The sequence below is a fragment of the Stegostoma tigrinum genome, chromosome 8 (genome assembly GCF_030684315.1).
Source record: "Stegostoma tigrinum isolate sSteTig4 chromosome 8, sSteTig4.hap1, whole genome shotgun sequence".
Taxonomy (NCBI): domain Eukaryota; kingdom Metazoa; phylum Chordata; class Chondrichthyes; order Orectolobiformes; family Stegostomatidae; genus Stegostoma; species Stegostoma tigrinum.
In genome coordinates this window covers 88,980,349-88,999,866 of record NC_081361.1, presented here as the reverse complement: position 1 = coordinate 88,999,866, position 19,518 = coordinate 88,980,349, and the positions used below count along the sequence as shown (strand labels likewise).

The window sequence follows — 19,518 nt, the reverse complement described above, 5'->3', positions numbered from 1 at the left end:
CCTGCCCCCATGCCTCCTCCCTCACCCCTATCCCAGGTCACAAGAGGACTTGCCACATCACGCAGATGTTCACCTGCACATCTGCTAACGTGGTATGCTGCATCCGCTGTACCTGTCATGGCCTCCTCTACATCGGGGAAACCAAGCGGAGGCCTGGGTACTACTTTGCAGAACACCTACGCTCAGTTCGCAATGAACAACTGCACCTCCCAGTTGCAAACCACTTTAACTCCCCCCTCCCATTCCTTAGATGACATGTCCATCCTGGGCCTCCTGCAGTGCCACAATGATGCCACCTGAAGGTTGCAGGAACGGCAACTCATCTTCCGCTTGGGAACCCTGCAGCCCAATGGTATCAATGTGGATTTCACAAGCTTCAAAATCTACCCCCCCCCCGCCCCCCACTGCATCCCAAAACCAGCCCAGTTCGTCCCCTCCCCCCACCGCATCCCAAAACCAGCCCAACTCGTTGTACACCCATGGCCTGGTTGAGTGGTGGAACAGGTTCAAGTAGCACAATGAGCATCTTCACACACTCCAGCTCTGGAAGAGCAAGAACAGGCTTTTAAATTGGATCATCAGCTATGATCATAATGACGGGATGGGTTTAAAAAGCTGAATGATCAATTGTTTCTCCTATTTCTGTGTAAAACCTGTGAATTGATTTTTCTTTTAGTAGCTTGCATTATTCACCCTTAATTTCTGTGTGAGAGGAATTTGGCTAGCAAAGATGAAATGCCAGTGAAGTCAAAGCCACATGCCAAAAAAAAGTTATTTCTTTCTGAAATATAAAAAAAAATGTATTTTAAGAAATTGCAGTTTAAACAATTGTTTGTATTGCAATTCTGCAAATCACAGTGAATTTCAATTTCGGGCATTCAATTTCACAACTTTTCCGGTTAGTAGAGTTTAAGCAACGTTTTTTTTGAGGTGAGGTTTGAACCTACACAGTATAGGAGCAGCAGAAACTGCAACTGGGTTGAAAAACAAGCTTACAGCTGTTACGTATTAAAATATCTCTTTTGAGCTCTGAAAATGGTACGTGAGGCTAAGCTGCTGTTTTGCTTGAAAGTGCAGAATTCTGGTAACCAAATCAGGCAACAATGTTCGAAAAGTTGCTTATTTGAATAAACACAAGTATTTTGACACTGGTGCACTTTGGGAAATGAATTTGTGTAATGAATAAATAGGTGGGCTATTCAGGGAGAAAAGGCCTAAATTCCATATTATTCATATCACCGTGACGAGGCAAGTGAAATGCTGAATAGTGCCAGAAAAGATTGTTGCAAATGGAGATGAGTCTGTTTGAGTTTTTTTATTGCTGCTTTGAAATGCAGGATAAATGCGTGCACCCAGCTATGATTCACTGAATGTCTGAAATTTCTAATGTGGATTGGTGTTCAGGTAGGTGCCAATTTGTTTAATGTCCCCAGGCAAGTTAGTCTGGATGGGAGGAGGAGATTACACTTGATGTCCATGATCCTGTGTGGTGGGAGGGAAGAGGGAGAGAATTTGTAAATGTAAAATAGCACTGTGACATCTCAGCCATTAAATAATCCTTTTTAATGCTCGCTGTCTGTGTTCTCTTGAGCTGTTGCTGCTTGCATGATGTCCTACAGGGTTGGAAGTGTTTGTGGGCCTATATTACAGATTGAAGCATTGCTGCTCAAGCGGAAAACTGAGGACACGCCTTATCCTGTCCTGCATCTCTCCTGCTAACGTCTGTGTACTGTGTGTTTAGCTGGCATGGAAACCAAACAGTGAAGTTCAGCTCTCAGGACTGGGACAAAGATGTGTGTTAAAATGGCACCTAACTTTGTTTATTCACTCGGTGAGTATGGGCATCGTTGGCTGGGCGAGCATTTATTCCCAGTTCCTAGACGTCCTTGAGAAGTTGGTGATGAGATGCCGTCATAAACCACTGCAGTCCATGTGCTATAGGTAGACTCACAATGCCCTTGAAGAGAGAGAGAGTTCCAAGATTTTAAGCTAGTGACTGTGAATGGATGATAATTGATATGTTAGGATGGTGAGTGGTTTGGAGGGAAACGTGGGTGGTGATGTTCCCATGTATCTCTGATGAAGCTCTCTGATGAAGGGTCTAGGCCCGAAACCTTAACTTTTTTGCTCCTGAGATGCTGCTTGGCCTGCTGTGTTCATCCAGCTCCACACTTTATTACCATGTTCCCATGTATCTGCTGTTCTTGCATATTAGATGGAACTGGTCGTGGATTTGAAAAGGTGCTGCCTAAGGAGTCTTACGGGTGGTGCAGCTCATATAGCACATGCTGCTGCCAATGGACAATGGAGATAGAAAAAGTAATTGTTTAGAGATTTTAAATTGTTCAAATTCAATTGACTTTTATGTGAATTGTCATTCGTGCTGCTTATGTTAATTGTTTGTTTGGGAAATCCAGAACCAGATGCAAATGTGATGGTTACATTTTTTTAAATTTAAAATAAAACACCAAACGTAGTTGCCTGTATCATCCATACCCCTTCTCTTTTGCCGTGTCCTCCAAGCTCTTATTTTCACATCATAAAACCAATTCTGCTCCGCCACCCCCCGTGCCGCCCCCAAGCTATTTGGGAGCAACCAGGACAGATTGTGAGCCGTGGGGCTGTGTTTAAAATGGCAGCCCTTTTGTAAACAGTTTAGGTTCTGTGTCAAGTTAGGAAGATGAGTATGTGATCAATATGTTGTGTTAATAGCTACTGGATATCTGAAATAAAACACCAAAATATGTAGTAAAATATTCAACAAATTGAGCAGCCTTTTTATACATGAGGCATGTTGATGTTCCAGCTGTACACTCTCCAGGGTAACTAGAACTGCCATGAAAATGAGGAGTGATAATGGGAACTGCAGATGCTGGAGAATCCAAGATAATAAAATGTGAGGCTGGATGAACACAGCAGGCCCAGCAGCATCTCAGGAGCACAAAAGCTGATGTTTCGGGCCTAGACCCTTCATCAGAGACACTTTTACTGTTGGACTAGTTGATGGGTGGGGTTCCTGGCTGGTGCCCTGTTGTGAAAAGAACAAAAGAGGCAAAGAAAAGAGGAAGCCTTCACGTTCCACCTCCCATGAGGTGCCTCAGAAGTAAGGGGATGGCAGGCACCCCAATCAGTCAGTCAAAATGTACGAGACTGTGTGTTTAAAAATGCAGGATATTTGGTCATCCTGATCCATTCCTCCCCACCATATGGCTTCCCCTTGTATCTGGTGTATATAATTATCACCTGCTTTCTTAAAAACAGCTAAGGACTTGGAAATAAATGTTGTCCCATTCAGCAATGCACGTGTCCCATAAATGTATTTTCTTTTTAAACGCTCCCTGACAGCATATTGATTAATTTGGCATATTGCCCACAGGGACTGCCTTGTTTTAGGTAGTCCACCTGACAGATGCAGAGTAACTTTCGTGTAGTTTATTAAATCCAGTTATTCTCACCTCCACTAACAGACCTAATACTATTGCTTATACACCATTTCACTGTACAGCTAGATATTTGTTCTTTTTAGGGCATGCGGGCATTGCTATCCTTTATTGCCCATCCCTGTGCCGTCGAGAAGGAGGTAGTGAGCTGCTGCCTTGAACTCCTGCAGCCTCTGGAGTGTAGGGACACCCACAGTGCTGTTGAGGAGGGAATTCAGTGTCAAACTCCTGGAAGGAATGGCAGTCCATTTCCAAGTCAGGATGGCAAGTAGTTTGGCAGGGAACTTGCAGGCAGTAGTATTCCCACATGTGTGCTGCCCGTGTTCTTCCAGATGGAAGTCGTTGCAAGTTTGGAAAGTGCTGTCAATGATGAATTGTTGAGGGTCATTTTGTTTCTAATAGTATATGCTGCTGTAGACAGTAAGGGGTGGAGTAAGTGGTTGTTGAAGATGTCACATGGGTTACCAATCAAGTAGGTTGCTTTCTCCTGGATGTTTTTAAAAAATTATTCATTCACAGGATGCAGGCATCACTGGCTAGTTCAGCATTTATTTTCTTTCCCTAATTGCCCAGAAGGCATTGCTGTTGGTCCAGAGTCACTTATATGCCAGACAAGGGAAGGTCATTACTGAACCTGATAAGTTGACTGTGGTTTCATGGCCATCCTTTAGATTTTTAATTTCAGATTTTTATTGAATTCGAGCTCTGCCACCTGTCACGAATCCGAATTCCCAGAACATTACCTGGATTAATAGCTTAGTGATAATGCCACTAGACCATCATCTTGTGTGTTTGAGCTGCGCACATCTAGACAAGTAGGGAGAACTCCATCACACTCCTGACTTGTGCCTTGTAAATGGTATTTGGCTGATCCAGTTCTTTCTCTGTTCATTGGTAACCTGCTAGACGTTGACAGTGGGGAGACTCTGATGGCCATGTCATTGGCCCTTGATGTTCAATGATTGGATTCTGTTTCTTGTTAGAGATAGTCATTGCCTGCAACATTTGTCACGTAAATGTTGTCTCAAAACCTGGACATAGTCCAAGTCTTGCTGCGTTTTGAATATGGATTGTTTCAGTAAATGAGCAGTCTGTATTGGGCTGAATAGTGTACAGTCATGATGATGGGAAGGTGATTGAAGCAGATTAAGATGATTGGGCTGGGTCTCTGAGGAAATCCTGCAGTGATGTGCTTAGAATGAGATTTCCAACAACCACAACCATCTTCTGTTGTGGTAGGTATAACTTCACATGGTGGAGACTTATCTCTGATTTCCACATTTTTGGAAAATCTTGATACCACAGTCTGTCGAATGTATGACCATGCTGTCACTTAAGAAGTTATCTTATCCATTTTATTTGAAGAGAGGTTGTAGGACTGAGGTGACCAGTTTTCTCCAAGAAAGTAAACAATTTTTGAGGCTTTGGGTTTTTGTTTCAACTTTAGAAAATGGAAGCAGAATGGGTGTGGGCAGCTATTACAGATAAGGCTTTCTCATTTTGTTTTAGTGTTTTAGGTTAAAGCCTTTGGGTTCTCCAAGATTTAGAAGCTTCAGTGAATGTCTCCTAACTAGGCTGCAGTTTATCTCTTCAAAATGAGAGTTCGTATGTACATTCTCAAGAGAGTCTGGGCTTTGGTTTTTTTTGTCTTGTTTGAAGTTTGTCACCTCTGACCATATACCTTCCCTTGGGACAGCACAGTGCTAATGTGTCGGCCTCCAGGTGTGGAAACTGAACCCAGACTTTGCCAGGGAGCCAAGCCCCACTTAACCACAGTTAACACATGAAGAGATTTAACCATGTGCCCTTCTATCGTACAAAAATGGTGCTTTTATTTGTTTTCTGGATTTTTCCTTTTTATTAATTACCATTTCCACAGGCTTCCCCTTTGCAGATTTTTTTTTTGTTTGCATGTCAGAAAGATTTGGGAAAACTGAAGCCGTTCCCATTTATGGAATAGTTAAACGTTTCATCTTAACTTACTGTTTTATTTTGTATTCTTCTTCTTCTGATGTCAGCAACATTATTTGTTTGGCTTCAGGAGTTTTGGAATATTCTGCACAAATTTATTGTAGAATTTTTGAGGATACTCTGGGTAGAACTCCTCTGTTTTTGTCAAACAGTGCCGTGAGATTTTTTTAAAAATATTCATCTGTACAATGAGTAGAGGGCCTAAGTTTTCATACCTTAATCCAAAAGCGCCTCCAGTGATGCAGTAGTCTCTCTCTCTGCCTTTCAGTGTCAGCCAGGCAGTTATGGTTTCGAGAGTCTGAAGTAGGAATTAAAACAGAATCAAAACAATTGGATTTGCAGGCACAGGAAACTTGATGTTTGACCTTAGTTTTATAGGATATGCTGCAAGGGTAAACCGAGGTTTCATGAAGCCAAGAATCTGACATTGAAAATCTCAATGTTCTAAATGATTGTGACTCAGTCTTCTCCGTGTACTACTAACTGTACATTTCAGAGTCTCCTTGCACACACGTTTGACGAACCAGGTGTGGATTGATAATGTTTTGTTTTGGCAACATTCAAGGACAGGCTGAGTTTCTTGCAAGCAGAACAGTGGTTTGCAAATCCAGAGCAGAATGAGAAATAACGCTGCTTTTGTCCACAAACTGCAGATTATAGATTTCTTTGGTCACTTTTTAGTTTTTGTGCAGAGACAAGCGATTGAATTTGTTTTCCAGCTAGGCTGTGTATTTCATACTGATGCCAAAGGGTACGGGATTTTTGAGGTGAATAGCTGCAGTTGGGTAGTATGTAAATAGGATTGAGGCTAATAGCCTTGTTTGATGCTGGTCCAGATTTTGAAGACCTTTCTCTGAGCCACTTGTGGACTTGTCCTTGTCCTTGTAAAGCAATGGTGAGGAAGATTCTTGGACATAAGCATTGAAGCAATTCCCACATTTTGTCAGAAATTTTTTTAGAAGGGCTGGGATGAGATCCATCAACAAGTCAGCTGCACCATCTCTGGACGACACTTGTTGTCACCATGTTCCTGTATCCTAGTGAGACTAGGACTGTGTATCAGTAACATACAATAGCGCTGGAGAAATTCCATCAGCAGTGTATAGTTGGGGGGCCTTTGGCCAAACACTGCTATCTGTAGTGATCGTAATGGGGTCAGCCGGTGGATGTCATGGAAAATGAGTTCCCTGATTGGATGAGGTTAACAGCCCCAATTGGAGCCCTGGCTGACAGATTTAAAAACAGGATTGTCAGAGCTGCTGTGACGGAGCCTGATCAGTGTCAAGGACTTTCCACATGTAAATAAAGGGTGACCTTGGTGACGAGATACTGGCCTCTGTGTGGATTTATTTTACTATCCTTCAACTCAGCTCTGCAAGCTTTTGGGCAAAGCTCCTGCAAAATCAATTCCAAAGAATACTGTCTGGATGGCTCATTCATTTCTTCTTTCTTTCAGCCACCACCACAACCACAATTAGCACCCACCCCTCCAAGTGAGACCCCATGTCTGGCACCACACTTCACCTTGATACATCCCTCATCACCAGTATTTCAAGGGCATAGCAAAGAAATGCTCTCCCCTTTTTAAAAAAAAATCAATTACGTTAGTGACTGAGAGGAACTTACTGTCGATTGTTCAGAATGTCAGAAATTCATCAATGAAGCTGAATCATGTTTTGGATCCCATTGCAGAGAAAAGTAATGAAAATGAAGCAAAGCCTGCCCTCCAGATTCCCCACTGCGTGTGGCATCCTGACCAAGGTGTCCAAAGACACTACTCTGGAACTGGCCACTTCAAGTGCTCTGACAGGAACTCTTGAGTAGATGTCTTCCTAGAGTTGAGGGACAGCCAGCATTTTTTTTCTATATTAAATTGTAAAACATCAATAATGAATGACAAAATAAGAAATAGCTTGAAACTGAGGAAGGGTCACATGACACAAAATGTTAACTCCACAGATGCAGCCAGATCTGCTGAGTTTTTTCAGCAACTTCTGTTTTTGTTTCTGATTTGCAGCATCCGCAGTTCTTTTGGTTTTTGATCAGTGGCATTTTGTTTTGACAGAAAAGGTATGAGTAGAAAGCAATTTTCAAGCAATTTACTTTTGTAAAATCTGTAACAGTTTTTGTCACCAAACATCATACTAGTGAGAGAGAAGCACAGCAATGGGACTGTTTTTAAATGAAATTAGGATTGTGTAATCCTGGTTTTGTTTAGAGGTTTCTGGTTTTTTTTTTAAGGTATCCTGCCCTCTGGCACTGCTTTTTAAATAAAAGCACAACTCTGCACCTGTGCACCTATTTCAGAATGGGACAGACACTTTAACAGCCTCATCTGGTGACGGTGAGCAGCAGTTGACCAATTAACCAAGTAAGTCGACCACTGCTGTGTTTCTGTGTGAAACAGAATTTTGCGGTACTGCTGCATGCATTCACGTGTTTCATTATTACTTTGTTGTAGCAGGTACCACATGTATTATGGGCTGGGATCCTCCTTGTTATTTAGCTAAACTCTGTGTCTGTCTGCCTGCCTGTCCACAACTCCTACATACCAGTCCAGTTTCCCTGCTTCTTTACATTGCCTCCAACGTCTGTGTGTCATTCTTGCACACGATAACAGGTTTGGACTAACCAACAACTTCGACTCTCTGCGTCTAGCAATTGACCTTGCTGTCAACTTGCTTTCACAGCCATTGTCACATCATGAAGTTCTGTTCAACAGCAAGTCTTCTGTAACGTGCAGGAGCAATAATAGGTAGAAATCCAATGTTAGCTGTTTTTAATTCCTGGCTATCCTACACATGGAGTACTTCCAGCAATTCTGGCACCAAACCTTGGGAAGAATAGAAACCTAGAAAGTACATTGGTCTTTGAAGAGACCTCAACATTGTTTAACTGAAAAGGTACTGAACTCTAGGGATTAAATTACAAAACAAAACGCAGCATTGGCTGAGCAATGTTATAGAGTTTAGAAAAATGAGTTGATTTTGGTTCCCCTGGATAAACTGTGAACTCATGAGACATAAGCGGAAAAAGCTTCTTAGAGAATCTCGGACCATGCCTAATACTAGACCTTTCCAGAGTGAAATGGAAAAACCCTTCTACACACACCGAAGAGGAGGTATTTGGGAATACTCTTCCGTAAATGGCAATTGTTTTTAGATCAATTATTAATTTTATATCTGAGATTGGACTATTTTTAACCAAAAGTAGGGATATGGGAAGTAAGGCCAATTATTTAGATCTCATCTCTTGGATCTAAATGGTCAAATCCTGTTGATGTTCCTGCACTAATGTTCCATTCGCTCGGTTGTTATCCATAGTTAATTTCTGTGAAGAAATTGCATTGATTGTATTTAACAACACCCATGAGAAAAGTTATAGCTCGTGAATAAAAGGGGCAGTAGCAAAATGGAGGAACAGGAAACTGAGAATGACGAGCAATAGATATTTTTCAGGTTGGGGTAAAAATCTGTAGGGTTTGACATTGATACCCTTGCATTTCCTGACTATTTTAATGAGCTTGATCTTGGTATCTGTAGAACAGTTTTAACGTTTGCAGATTGTACAAAACATGCTAATGTTATAAACTGAGGACAGGGTAGAACTCCAGAAAGACATGACAAGTTGGTGGAGTTGGTAGATAGGTGGCAAATTAAGTTCAGTGTGGAGAAGTGTGACGTGATCCATTTTGTAAGGAAGTATATGGAGAGACAGCATAAAATAGGGGCTACATTACTTGGGCTGGTGCACAGGGACCTGGGTATACATGTGTATAGATCAATGAAGGTGGTAAGACAGGTGAAGAGAGATGGATAAAGCTAATAGATCTGAGGATACTGTTTATGAGAGACTGTTTATGGAGTAAAAGAGCAAGGAGGTGATACTGAACTTACAAGACACATTTTAGACCTCATAGGGAGTATTGTGTACAGTTTAGGATGCCACTGTACAGGAAAGATGTGAATGCATTGGAGAGAGTGCTGAAGAGGTATACAACAATGGTTACCTGGATGAGAAACATCAGTTGTGAAAATAGATTGGAAAGTTTGGGATTGTTCTTGAAGAGAAGATGGATTAGAGGTGACCTGATAGAAGTTTTCAAAATTGGGAGAGGTCTGGATAGAGTAGAAGCTGAGGGAGAAGCTGTTCTCACTGATAATTGAACTGATAACTAGAGGGCAGATATTTGCAAATCACTTCAAAATCTAACCAACGTATTGTATTGTTGGGATGGGGAGGGGGGATGGGAGAAAATGCCTTTTTCGCACATGTTTGGGTATGGAATACACTGCCTTGAAACCTTGGGGAGCAGAGTCAGTTGAGGCATTAAATAAATTGAGGCATTGAGACACTGAGCCCTGCCGAATCTTCACCATCCCCCCCCCCAGACCTCCCACTGACTGAGGACGAATGGTCAGCCCTAAGCAAGGGGCTCACCTTTGTCCCCTACAACCACACATCAACGAATACCAGTCACGTTTGGACGTAGAGCAGTTTTTCCGCCGCCTTCGCCTCCATGCTTACTTCTTCAACCGGGAGCCTAACCCTCCCTCCACTGACCGCTTCACCCGCTACCAACACACATCTTCCTCCTGGACACCACCCCCAGGCCTCCTACCCTCCCTCGACCTCTTCATCTCCAACTGCCGTCGAGACATTAACCGCCTCAACCTCTCCAACCCTCTCACCCACTCCAGCCTCTCCCCTGCAGGACGGGCTGCCCTCCACTTCCTCCGCTCCAACCCCAACCTCACCATCAAACCCGCAGACAAGGGTGGCGCAGTGGTAATATGGCACACTGACCTCTACATCACCAAGGCCAAACACCAACTCTCTGACACCACCTCCTACCGCCCCCTGATCATGACCCCACCCCCGAGCACCAAACCATCATCTCCAACACCATCCATGACCTCATCACCTCAGGGGACCTCCCACCCCCAGCCTCCAACCTTATCATTCCCCAACCCCGCATGGCCCGTTTCTATCTCCTTCCCAAAATCCACAAACCTGCCTGCCCTGGTTGACCCATGGTCTCAGCCTGTTCCTGCCCCACCGAACTCATCTCCACCTATCTGGACTCCATTTTCTCCCCTTTGGTCCAGGAACTCGCTACCTATGTCCGTGACACCACCCATGCCCTCCACCTCCTCCAGAACCTCCAATTCCCTGGCCCCCAACACCTCATTTTCACCATGGATGTCCAGTCCCTATACACCTGTATGTATTCCTCATGCAGATGGCCTCAAGGCCCTCCGCTTCTTCCTGACCCGCAGGCCTGACCAGTCCCCCTCCACCGACGCGCCCCCCCCCCCCCCCATTCCGCCTCGCCGAACTCGTCCTCACCCTCAACAACTTCTCTTTGTAGGTTACGTGGAACAGTCCCTCTTCCGCACCTACACAGGCCCCAAACCCCACCTCTTCCTCCGTTACATTGATGACTGTATCGGCGCCGCCTCTTGCTCCCCAGGGGACCTCGAACAGTTCATCCACTTCACCAACACCTTCCACCCCAACCTTAAGTTCACCTGCGCCATCTCCAACACATCCCTCACCTTCCTGGACCTCTCAGTCTCCATCTCAGGCAACCAGCTTGTAACTGATGTCCATTTCAAGCCCACCAACTCCCACAGCTACCTAGAATACACCTCCTCCCACCCACCCTCCTGCAAAAATTCCATCCCCCAATTCCTCTGCCACATCTGCTCCCAGGATGAGGCATTCCACTCCCGCACATCCCAGATGTCCAAGTTCTTCAAGGACCGCAACTTTCCCCCCACAGCGATCGAGATCGCCCTTGACCACGTCTCTCGCATTTCCCGCAACACATCCCTCATACCCCACTCCTGCCACAACCGCCCAAAGAGGATCCCCCTCTTTCTCACACACCACCCCACCAACCTCCCAGATATAACGCATCATCCTCCGACACTTCTGCCATCTACAATCTGACCCCACCACCCAAGACATTTTTCCATCCCCACCCTTGTCTGCTTTCTGGAGAGACCACTCTCTCCGTGACTCCCTTGTTCGCTCCACCTTGCCCTCCAATCCCACCACACCTGGCACCTTCCCCTACAACCGCAGGAAGTGCTACACTTCCCCGACACCACCTCCCTCACCCCCATCCCAGGCCCCAAGATGATTTTCCATATTAAGCAGAGGTTCACCTGCACATCTGCCAATGTGGTATACTGTATCCATTGTACCCGGTGTGGCTTCCTCTACATTGGGGAAACCAAGCGGAGGCTTGGGGACCACTTTGCAGAACACCTCCGCTCGGTTCGCAATAAACAACTGCACCTCCCAGTCGTGAACCATTTCAACTACCCCTCCCATTCTTTAGATGACATGTCCATCATGGGCCTCCTGCAGTGCCACAATGATGCCACCCGAAGGTTGCAGGAACAGCAACTCATATTCCACTTGGGAACCCTGCAGCCCAATGGTATCAATGTGGACTTCACCAGCTTCAAAATCTCCCATGCCCCCCACTGCTCCACACAACCAGCCCAGCCTGTCTCTGCCTCCCTAACCTGTTCTTCCTCTCACCCATCCTTTCCTCCCACCTCAAGCCGCACCTCCACTTCCTACCTACTAACCTCATCCCAACTCCTTGACCTGTCCGTCTTCCCTGGACTGACCTATCCCCTCCTTACCTCCCCACCCATACTCTCCTCTCCATCTATCTTCTTTTCTCTCCACCTTCGGTCCGCCTCCCCCTCTCTCCCCATTTATTCCAGAACCCTCTCCCCATCCCCCTCTCTGATGAAGGGTCGAGGCCCAAAACGTCAGCTTTTGTGCTCCTGAGATGCTGCTTGGCCTGCTGCGTTCATCCAGCTCCACACTTTATCTGAGGCATTAAATGATTGTTTCTGGTCAAATAATGTTCAAGGGTATGGGGTAAAGGCAAGCGATTGGTGCTGAATCAGTGGAGAGTAAATGCAGAGACAGTGGGCTGAATGGTCACTTCTTGCACTAACAATTCTGATTTTTTTTTGACAACTAAACTAGTCGCTGTGAATGTATGAAATGATTGATTGAGAAAGGAATTCTTTCTGTAAAGGATTACTTTTGGGATTAATGGGATTGTATTTCACGCAGTGTTTTGAAGGCTTTAAAATTGTTGTGTAAATAATGTTTTTTTTCCTGGTCCTTTTGTGTGATAACATTCTGTTCTATTGAAAAAGCCAAATCTCCAGGATTACATGCCAGTAGCCCAGTTCTCCCCCCCCCCGACACCCCGACTGCATCACTAAACCAGCCCAGCTCGTCCCCTCCCCCGCAACTGCATCCCTAAACCAGCCCAGCCTGTTTCCACTTCCCTAACCTGTTCTTCCCCTCACCCATCCCTTCCTCCCACCTCAAGCCGCACCTCCATTTCCTACCTACTACCTCATCCCGCCTCCTTGACCTGTCCGTCTTCCCTGCACTGACCTCTCCCCTCCCTACCTCCCCACCCATACTCTCCTCTCCATCTATCTTCTTTTCTCTCCATCTTTGGTCCGCCTCCCTCCTTCCCTGTTTATTCCAGAACCCTCTCCCCATCCCCCTCTCTGATAAAAGGTCTCGGCCCGAAACGTCAACTTTTGTGCTCCTGAGATGCTGCTTGGCCTGCTGTGTTCATCCAGCTTCACACTTTGTTATTTCAGTGAAAACCCACTTCGTTAAGACCAAACAAAGGGAATGTATGATCTATCAAGCCAGATTGTATGATCTGTAACATCTGTGGTCATCTTTTGTTGGCTTAGTCTGCGTACAGAATCTAACCTCTGGAAATACTGCTGAAATCAGACTTGAGAATATGTGAGAGTAACTTGTCCCAAGAATTTTCCCGTCAAACTGTTGCAATTCTCTCTGCAATCAAATGCCTCCATCGTGCTGTTCCTTTTCATAGAAACATCGGTCTGTTTCTGTGCTGTATGACTCTTCAGTCGAACCAGTTCACCCCGACCATAATTCCAAACTAAACTAGTCCCACCAGTGTGCTCCTGGCGCATATCCCTCCAAACCTTTCCCATCCATGTACTTATCCAAATGTCTTTTAAATGTGGTAATTGTCCACATTCCCCCCTTCCTCAAGGAGTTCATTCCATACATTAACCTCAATCTGCCAGAAGGTATTAGGAACTCCAAGATGCTCCCACGAAGTAGATGCACTGCCTAGCTTCAGTGATCACTTCACTCTCATATGCTCGCTTTTATTTCTCTGAAACATTCCACGTACAATGCTATTTTAATGATAGCAATACTTCCAGGTGACTACATTCACCAGGGAATTTTGAAAGTTGTGTATACCAGTTACAATTTATCATCACATTTTGATGACACAGGTATTTGAACAGTTTCAAAATCTGCCGTTGTTCTTTTTTTCCAAGTTGTGACATATCTGATTTTCAGTCTAGCTCATTGGTATTGTCACTGTTATGAAAGAATTCCTCTGACAATGATCACTTGTTAAAAACTATTTTGATGCATCCCATTATGTTCCCACTTTTCAATATTCATCTATTGGTCAAGTTTCCTAAAACTTTACTAACTTTTCAGTACAGTGAAGATCTTGCATTTGTCTAGTACACTTCTCACAAACTGCGATGTCCCAAACTTCTTCGCATCTAATGAGTTACTTTTGGAGTGCAGCCATTGTTTGGGAAGTAGGCAGAGGCAGCACCAGCCAATTTGTAAGGTCTTGGAAAGAACAAGTTGATGTTGTTAAACTTGTTCATCTGTTGTAGGTTAAAAGCAAAGTGCTGGAGATCTGAATAGAAAAGCATAAGTGCTGGATAAACTCAACAGGTCTGGCAGCATCTGAGGAGGGAGAAGCAGAGTTAACTTTTCACAATGTTAACTCTATTTTTCTCTCCGTAGTTATTGCTGAGTCTGTGTGACTACCAGCAAAACAGAGTGGGGAATGCTGCTTTTGGATTTAAGGAAAACTCTGTAGAATTTGAAAAGTGTTCTGGAATTCTATACATTCATCCCAATAGATGGATGAAATGTTTAACAGAGGATGGTACCTTCAGCAATATAGCACTCCCTTGACCTTTATGCTGAAGTACTTGGTTTGGGTAATGTTCTGAAGAATTGGAGTGGAATTTGAACACTTAACCTTTTGACTTGGGTGGAAATGCCAGCATCTCGGTGTGTTTCAGTGTCAATTATAACAGTGTTAATTTGGCAATCCCTCATACTATTCCAAAGGGGTGACAGTTGGATTCTCCCTTGTTGGAAAATGGTCATTGCCTGGTTTGAATATTACTCGCCTCTTTATCAACTCCAGTCTGGATTTTGTCCAGATCTTGCTGCAAACTGATATGGGCTGCTCCAGTAGCACGAATGGTGGATGGTACTGAACATTGTTCAGCAAAGAATGCACAAACTAAACGTCCTGACTGGTTCTGTAAAGCTAACCTTGAGTTGGCAAATTTCTTCATTGGTCATTATTTCCACATAGAACACTTCTAAAGTTTGTTATTTTAAATTCTATCACACATTATCATCTATTTCACTGCCTTTAATCATAGGTGAAAGATAAAGAACTTTCGGTTTCCTGGTTTGGTGTCTGGGAGAAGAGGTGAATATTTAATCAGTTGGCTGACATTAGAGCTGCTAGACATCTGGGAGATCCCCCTAACCTGGTGCCTGATTTGAGACTGCCTTTGGGAAGGGGAATCCTGCCCCACAGATCACTAGATCTTTGTGAGCTACTTCCTGCACCACCAGAGTGCAGTCAGTTTGCTACTGGTTGCAAATTGTCCCTGACTTGCCTACAAATCTGCTTGATTGGTGTAACTTTTAATAGCAGATTGTTTCATGATTACTGTTTGGTTGACAACCATGTCTGTGAGAACTGTGGATAGGATGTACGTGAGATATTCGTTTCAAATCCTTATGGTGTTACATTTCGTGTATTGTGAGTTTTCCATTTGGACTATGTATGATGATAAGTGATGGTTATGTTTTGGCAGGCACTTTACCTGTCTGCTTCCGCAAAATGGATATTTTTCAGAATACTTTTTCGTGCTTTCTTTTTAAGCTGTACTTTGTTCTCGCTAACAGCTCCTCTGTAATATTTTTCTAACGTCTCTGCAATTTTTAAAAATATTTGGTGTATCTGTTCTTGCTGAGACTCCCTTCTACTGAGTGGGACCTGAATCCGCCTCATTAAGTTTATCAGCACTAAATAATGACTGTACTTGCTCTGTTCTTCAATTGTGTGGAAGGAGCTGCTGAATGGCGGCTGTGATGAGATAATGGGAACTGCAGATGCTGGAGAATCCAAGATAATAAAGTGTGGAGCTGGATGAACACAGCAGGCCAATTAGCATCTCAGGAGCACAAAAGCTGGCGTTTCGGGCCTAGACCCTTCATCAGAGATGAAGGGTCTAGGCCCGAAACGTCAGCTTTTGTGCTCCTGAGATGCTGCTTGGCCTGCTGTGTTCATCCAGCTTCACGCTTTATTATCTCGGGGGCTGTGATGAACTTGTTGAATGCGTTTGTATTGCATTTTTCTATTTTTTTTTTTAGTTATCCAGGAATTCTACCATATATTCAAACCTCCTTTTTCTTTATTCACCACTAACTCTGCAGTCTGTCAAATTGAACTTCAATCTTTTCGATATTTCCTTGTTTCCTTTGCTAATTTCCCAGCCCTTCCTTAAAAAGGGGCGGACTTTAGCCACTTGCTTCCTTTTCTTCTACTTGTAGAAGTATTAATTGTCTGGTCTTTATATTTCTTACTCGTATATGAGCAATTATGAAAATAATCTGTTGTATATCGATGAGTTGAGCTGTCCCTATATTGAATATTCAATGTTCCGGTTGCTTGTCTATCACAGACAATGATCGCAAGGTGTCGCTTCATATACTCTGTATTTAGTAACATCTCTGAAGGTCATTTTGTGTTTTACATTATGCTCAATTAGTCCTGAAGGATAATATAAAATTCGAATTAGGAGTGTGAAGAGGCAATTCAGCCCCTCAACCTGCTCAACCTTTGATACGATCATGGCTGATCTCATCTCTGCCTTAATTCCATCCTCTTTCCATACCCCTCCAACCTGTTATTAATTAAAAACTTGTCTATCTCCTTTTAAGTGTATTCCACGTCCTGATGTCCACTGCAGTCTGGGGTAATAAATTCCACAGATTCATGACCCTTTGCGAGAAGTAATTTCTGCTCATCTCTATATTGTAAATCTGCTACCCCTTATCCTAAACCTGACCACCTAGTTTTAGATTGCTCCACAAGGGCAACACCTGTTCGAAGTCTACTTTGCCAACCCCCTTTCGCATCTTGTACATGTCAATTAGATCTCCTCTCATTCTAAACTCTAGTAAAAGGTTAGTTCTAAACTGTTCAGTCCTGCTCATTAAATTAAGCCTTTCATCTCTGGAATTATTTATTGAACTTTCTCTGAACTGCGTTCACTGCAATTATATCCTTCCTCAACTAAGGGGACTAAAACTGTATGTGGTCTCCCTTATACAGTTAAATCTACACTTGACTACTTTTGTTCTTTGAGTAATTTCAACTGCCAAAGTTTACCTGCATTATTACCTGTCTACTAGCTCTCTGCAAGTCATGCATGCAGACAGCTGTATTCCTCTGCATCTAAACATTTTGAAGTTTCTTCTCATTTAGATAATTTTTCCTTTTTTCTTCTTTTGATCAAAATGGATAACCTCATATTTATCTAGGTCAAACTTCATCTGCCAAAGTTAGTCCCATTGATCTATCCACTTGTAAATTTCTGATTTCTTTGTAACATACTTACCCACCTATTTTAATGTCTTCCATGAATTTGACTGTAGTGCATTCTATTCCTGCATCCAGATCACTAATAGATTGTTAATAGCTGGGGCCCAAATAATGAACCCTGTGGCACCACAGAAGTTACATCTTGCCAACCAGAAAAAAACCATTTTTCCTGACACTGCATTCTGTTGGATAGCTGATCCTTTATCCGTACTAATCTATAGCTCTAACCCTGTGTGATCATGCCTTGTGTATTAATCTTTTGTGTGGCACCTTATCAAATGCCTTCTGAAAGTCTGTTACATCTACAGGACCCGCATTATCCACTTTGCTTGTTACATCTTTAAAGAACTTGAGCAATTATTTTGTATATGTTCATGGGATGAGGGTGTTGTTGGCCTGGCCAGCATTTATTGCCCATGTCTAATTGCACAGGGGGCAGTTAAGAGTCAATTACATTGCTCTGGATATGGAACCACATGTAGGCCAGACTGGGTAAAGGCAGCAGTTTCCTTCCCTAAAGGGCATTAGCGAACCAGATGGGATTTTCTGAAAATTGACAATGGATTCATGGTTATCATTAGATTCTTAATTTCAGGTTTTTATTGTATTCACAATCCACCATTTGCCATGGCAGAATTCAAATCCAGGTTCCCAGAATATTATCTGGGTCTCCGGATTAACAGTCCAGTGATAATGCATCTTGGCCATCACCTCCCTAATTGAAGATCATAAAATGTGAGGCTGGATGAACACAGCAGGCCCAGCAGCATCTCAGGAGCATGCCTCCCTAATTGAACTCTGTTTACCCTTTATAAAAACATGCTGACTTTGATGAATTGTGGTATGACTTTCCAAATGTCCTGTTCCTACTTCCTTAATTGATTCCAACAATTTCTGAATGACAAATTAAGCAGCCTGTAGTGTCCTGCTTTCTGTTTCCCTCCTGCTTTTTTTGAATAAGGGCATTATATTAATGTGGAATCCTAATGGCGCATTTTGAAAATAAAGGTGTGATTTGGACACTGAATTTATTGCAAACCCTTTCCTTGCTTGTGTGGATTTTCTCTGGGTGCTCTGGTTTTCCCCCCTCAGTTCAAAGATGTGCAGTTAAGGTGGATTGGATATGTTAAAATGCCCATATTAACAGGGATGTGCAGATTAGCTAGATTAGCTGCAGGAAATGCAGGTTACAGAGATACTGTAGGAAGGAGAGTTTGGGTGGAATGCTATTCAGAGAGTTGGTATGGACTTGTTGGGCCAAATGCCCTGTTACACACTGTAGGGATTCTATGATCTATGATCTAATTTTCAAAGCCCTGAACCAGACTGAAGTGGGTGAATGCTGGACATGATAGTCTAAAATGAAACGATATTGATGGTCCATCTCAAATCCTGTGTAGTTCATAACTGTTGGCCACAGTGGTTGCCAGCAGCACTGTGCAGAAGGAAAGGTGATTGCAAAACTGAGTTGTGAAAATGAAAACCTGTATGTGATAAATGTGATCCGTAAATGTAGTGGAAATGGTGCATTAAAGTGCTCCAAGACAACAATCATTTGTTGTCAGGAAGTGGGAATACCTTTTCGAAAATTTCTTCACACTTTTTTTTGTTAAAAACTGCTCCGTCAATCATCCGACGTCAGGCAGCATGTGAATAAATGGATAAATAATGGAACAATAATATGCATTGATGTTGTAGTTTTTTTTAATAAATTCATTCAAGGGATATTGGCTTCACTGGCTCGGCCAGCATTTTATTGCTGTTCCTAGTTGCCTAGAGGGCAGTTAGGATTCAGCCACATTGCTGTGGGCCTGGAGCTGCATGTAGGCTAGACAAGATAAGGATGGTAGTTTCCTTCCCTAAAGGACATTTGTGAACCAGATGAGTTTTTCTGATCATTGACAATGGTTTCATGATTATCGTTGGACTGTTAATTCCAGATTTATTTTTATTATTGAATTCAAATTCCATCACCTGCTGTGGCAAGATTTGAACCCAGCCCCCCAAGACGTTATCTGGATATCTGGATTAATAGTCTAGCTAGCATTTAATACCACTTGGCCATTAATATATTTTAATGTCATAAAATGCCTAATTATCAAACAAGAATTTTAAGTGAACCACAGAGATAATTGGACAGATGGCTAAAAGCTTTTGTCAGAGCTGAGTTTTAACATGTATAGAACATAGAACATAGAACAGTACAGCACAGAACAGGCCCTTCAGCCCACAATGTTGTGCCGACCATTGATCCTCATGTAAGCACCCTCAAATTTCTGTGACCATATACATGTCCAGCAGTCTCTTAAACGACCCCAATGACCTTGCTTCCACAACTGCTGC

At 43.2% G+C, this 19,518-nt stretch overlaps 2 protein-coding genes across 13 annotated transcripts in view; both read left to right on the top strand.

Moving 5' to 3' along the window:
• LOC125456253 (volume-regulated anion channel subunit LRRC8C) overlaps positions 1 to 19,518 on the top strand; it is a 254,835-nt gene that overhangs the window by 120,113 nt on the left and 115,204 nt on the right. The window lies entirely within an intron of this gene.
• LOC125456252 (volume-regulated anion channel subunit LRRC8D-like) overlaps positions 1 to 19,518 on the top strand; it is a 178,118-nt gene that overhangs the window by 85,011 nt on the left and 73,589 nt on the right. Inside the window, exon 1 of one of the 11 annotated variants that reach the window (XM_048539205.2) lies at positions 1,303 to 1,404. The exons of 8 other annotated variants lie outside the window; for them this stretch is intronic. In XM_048539205.2, the coding sequence (XP_048395162.2) occupies positions 1,371 to 1,404 (34 nt within the window). In that variant the 5' untranslated portion in view covers positions 1,303 to 1,370. Of the gene's footprint in view, positions 1 to 1,302; positions 1,405 to 7,668; positions 7,783 to 19,518 lie in introns of those variants that run through there. 2 more of the 11 variants (XM_059648093.1, XM_048539210.2) reach the window with 2 other exon arrangements.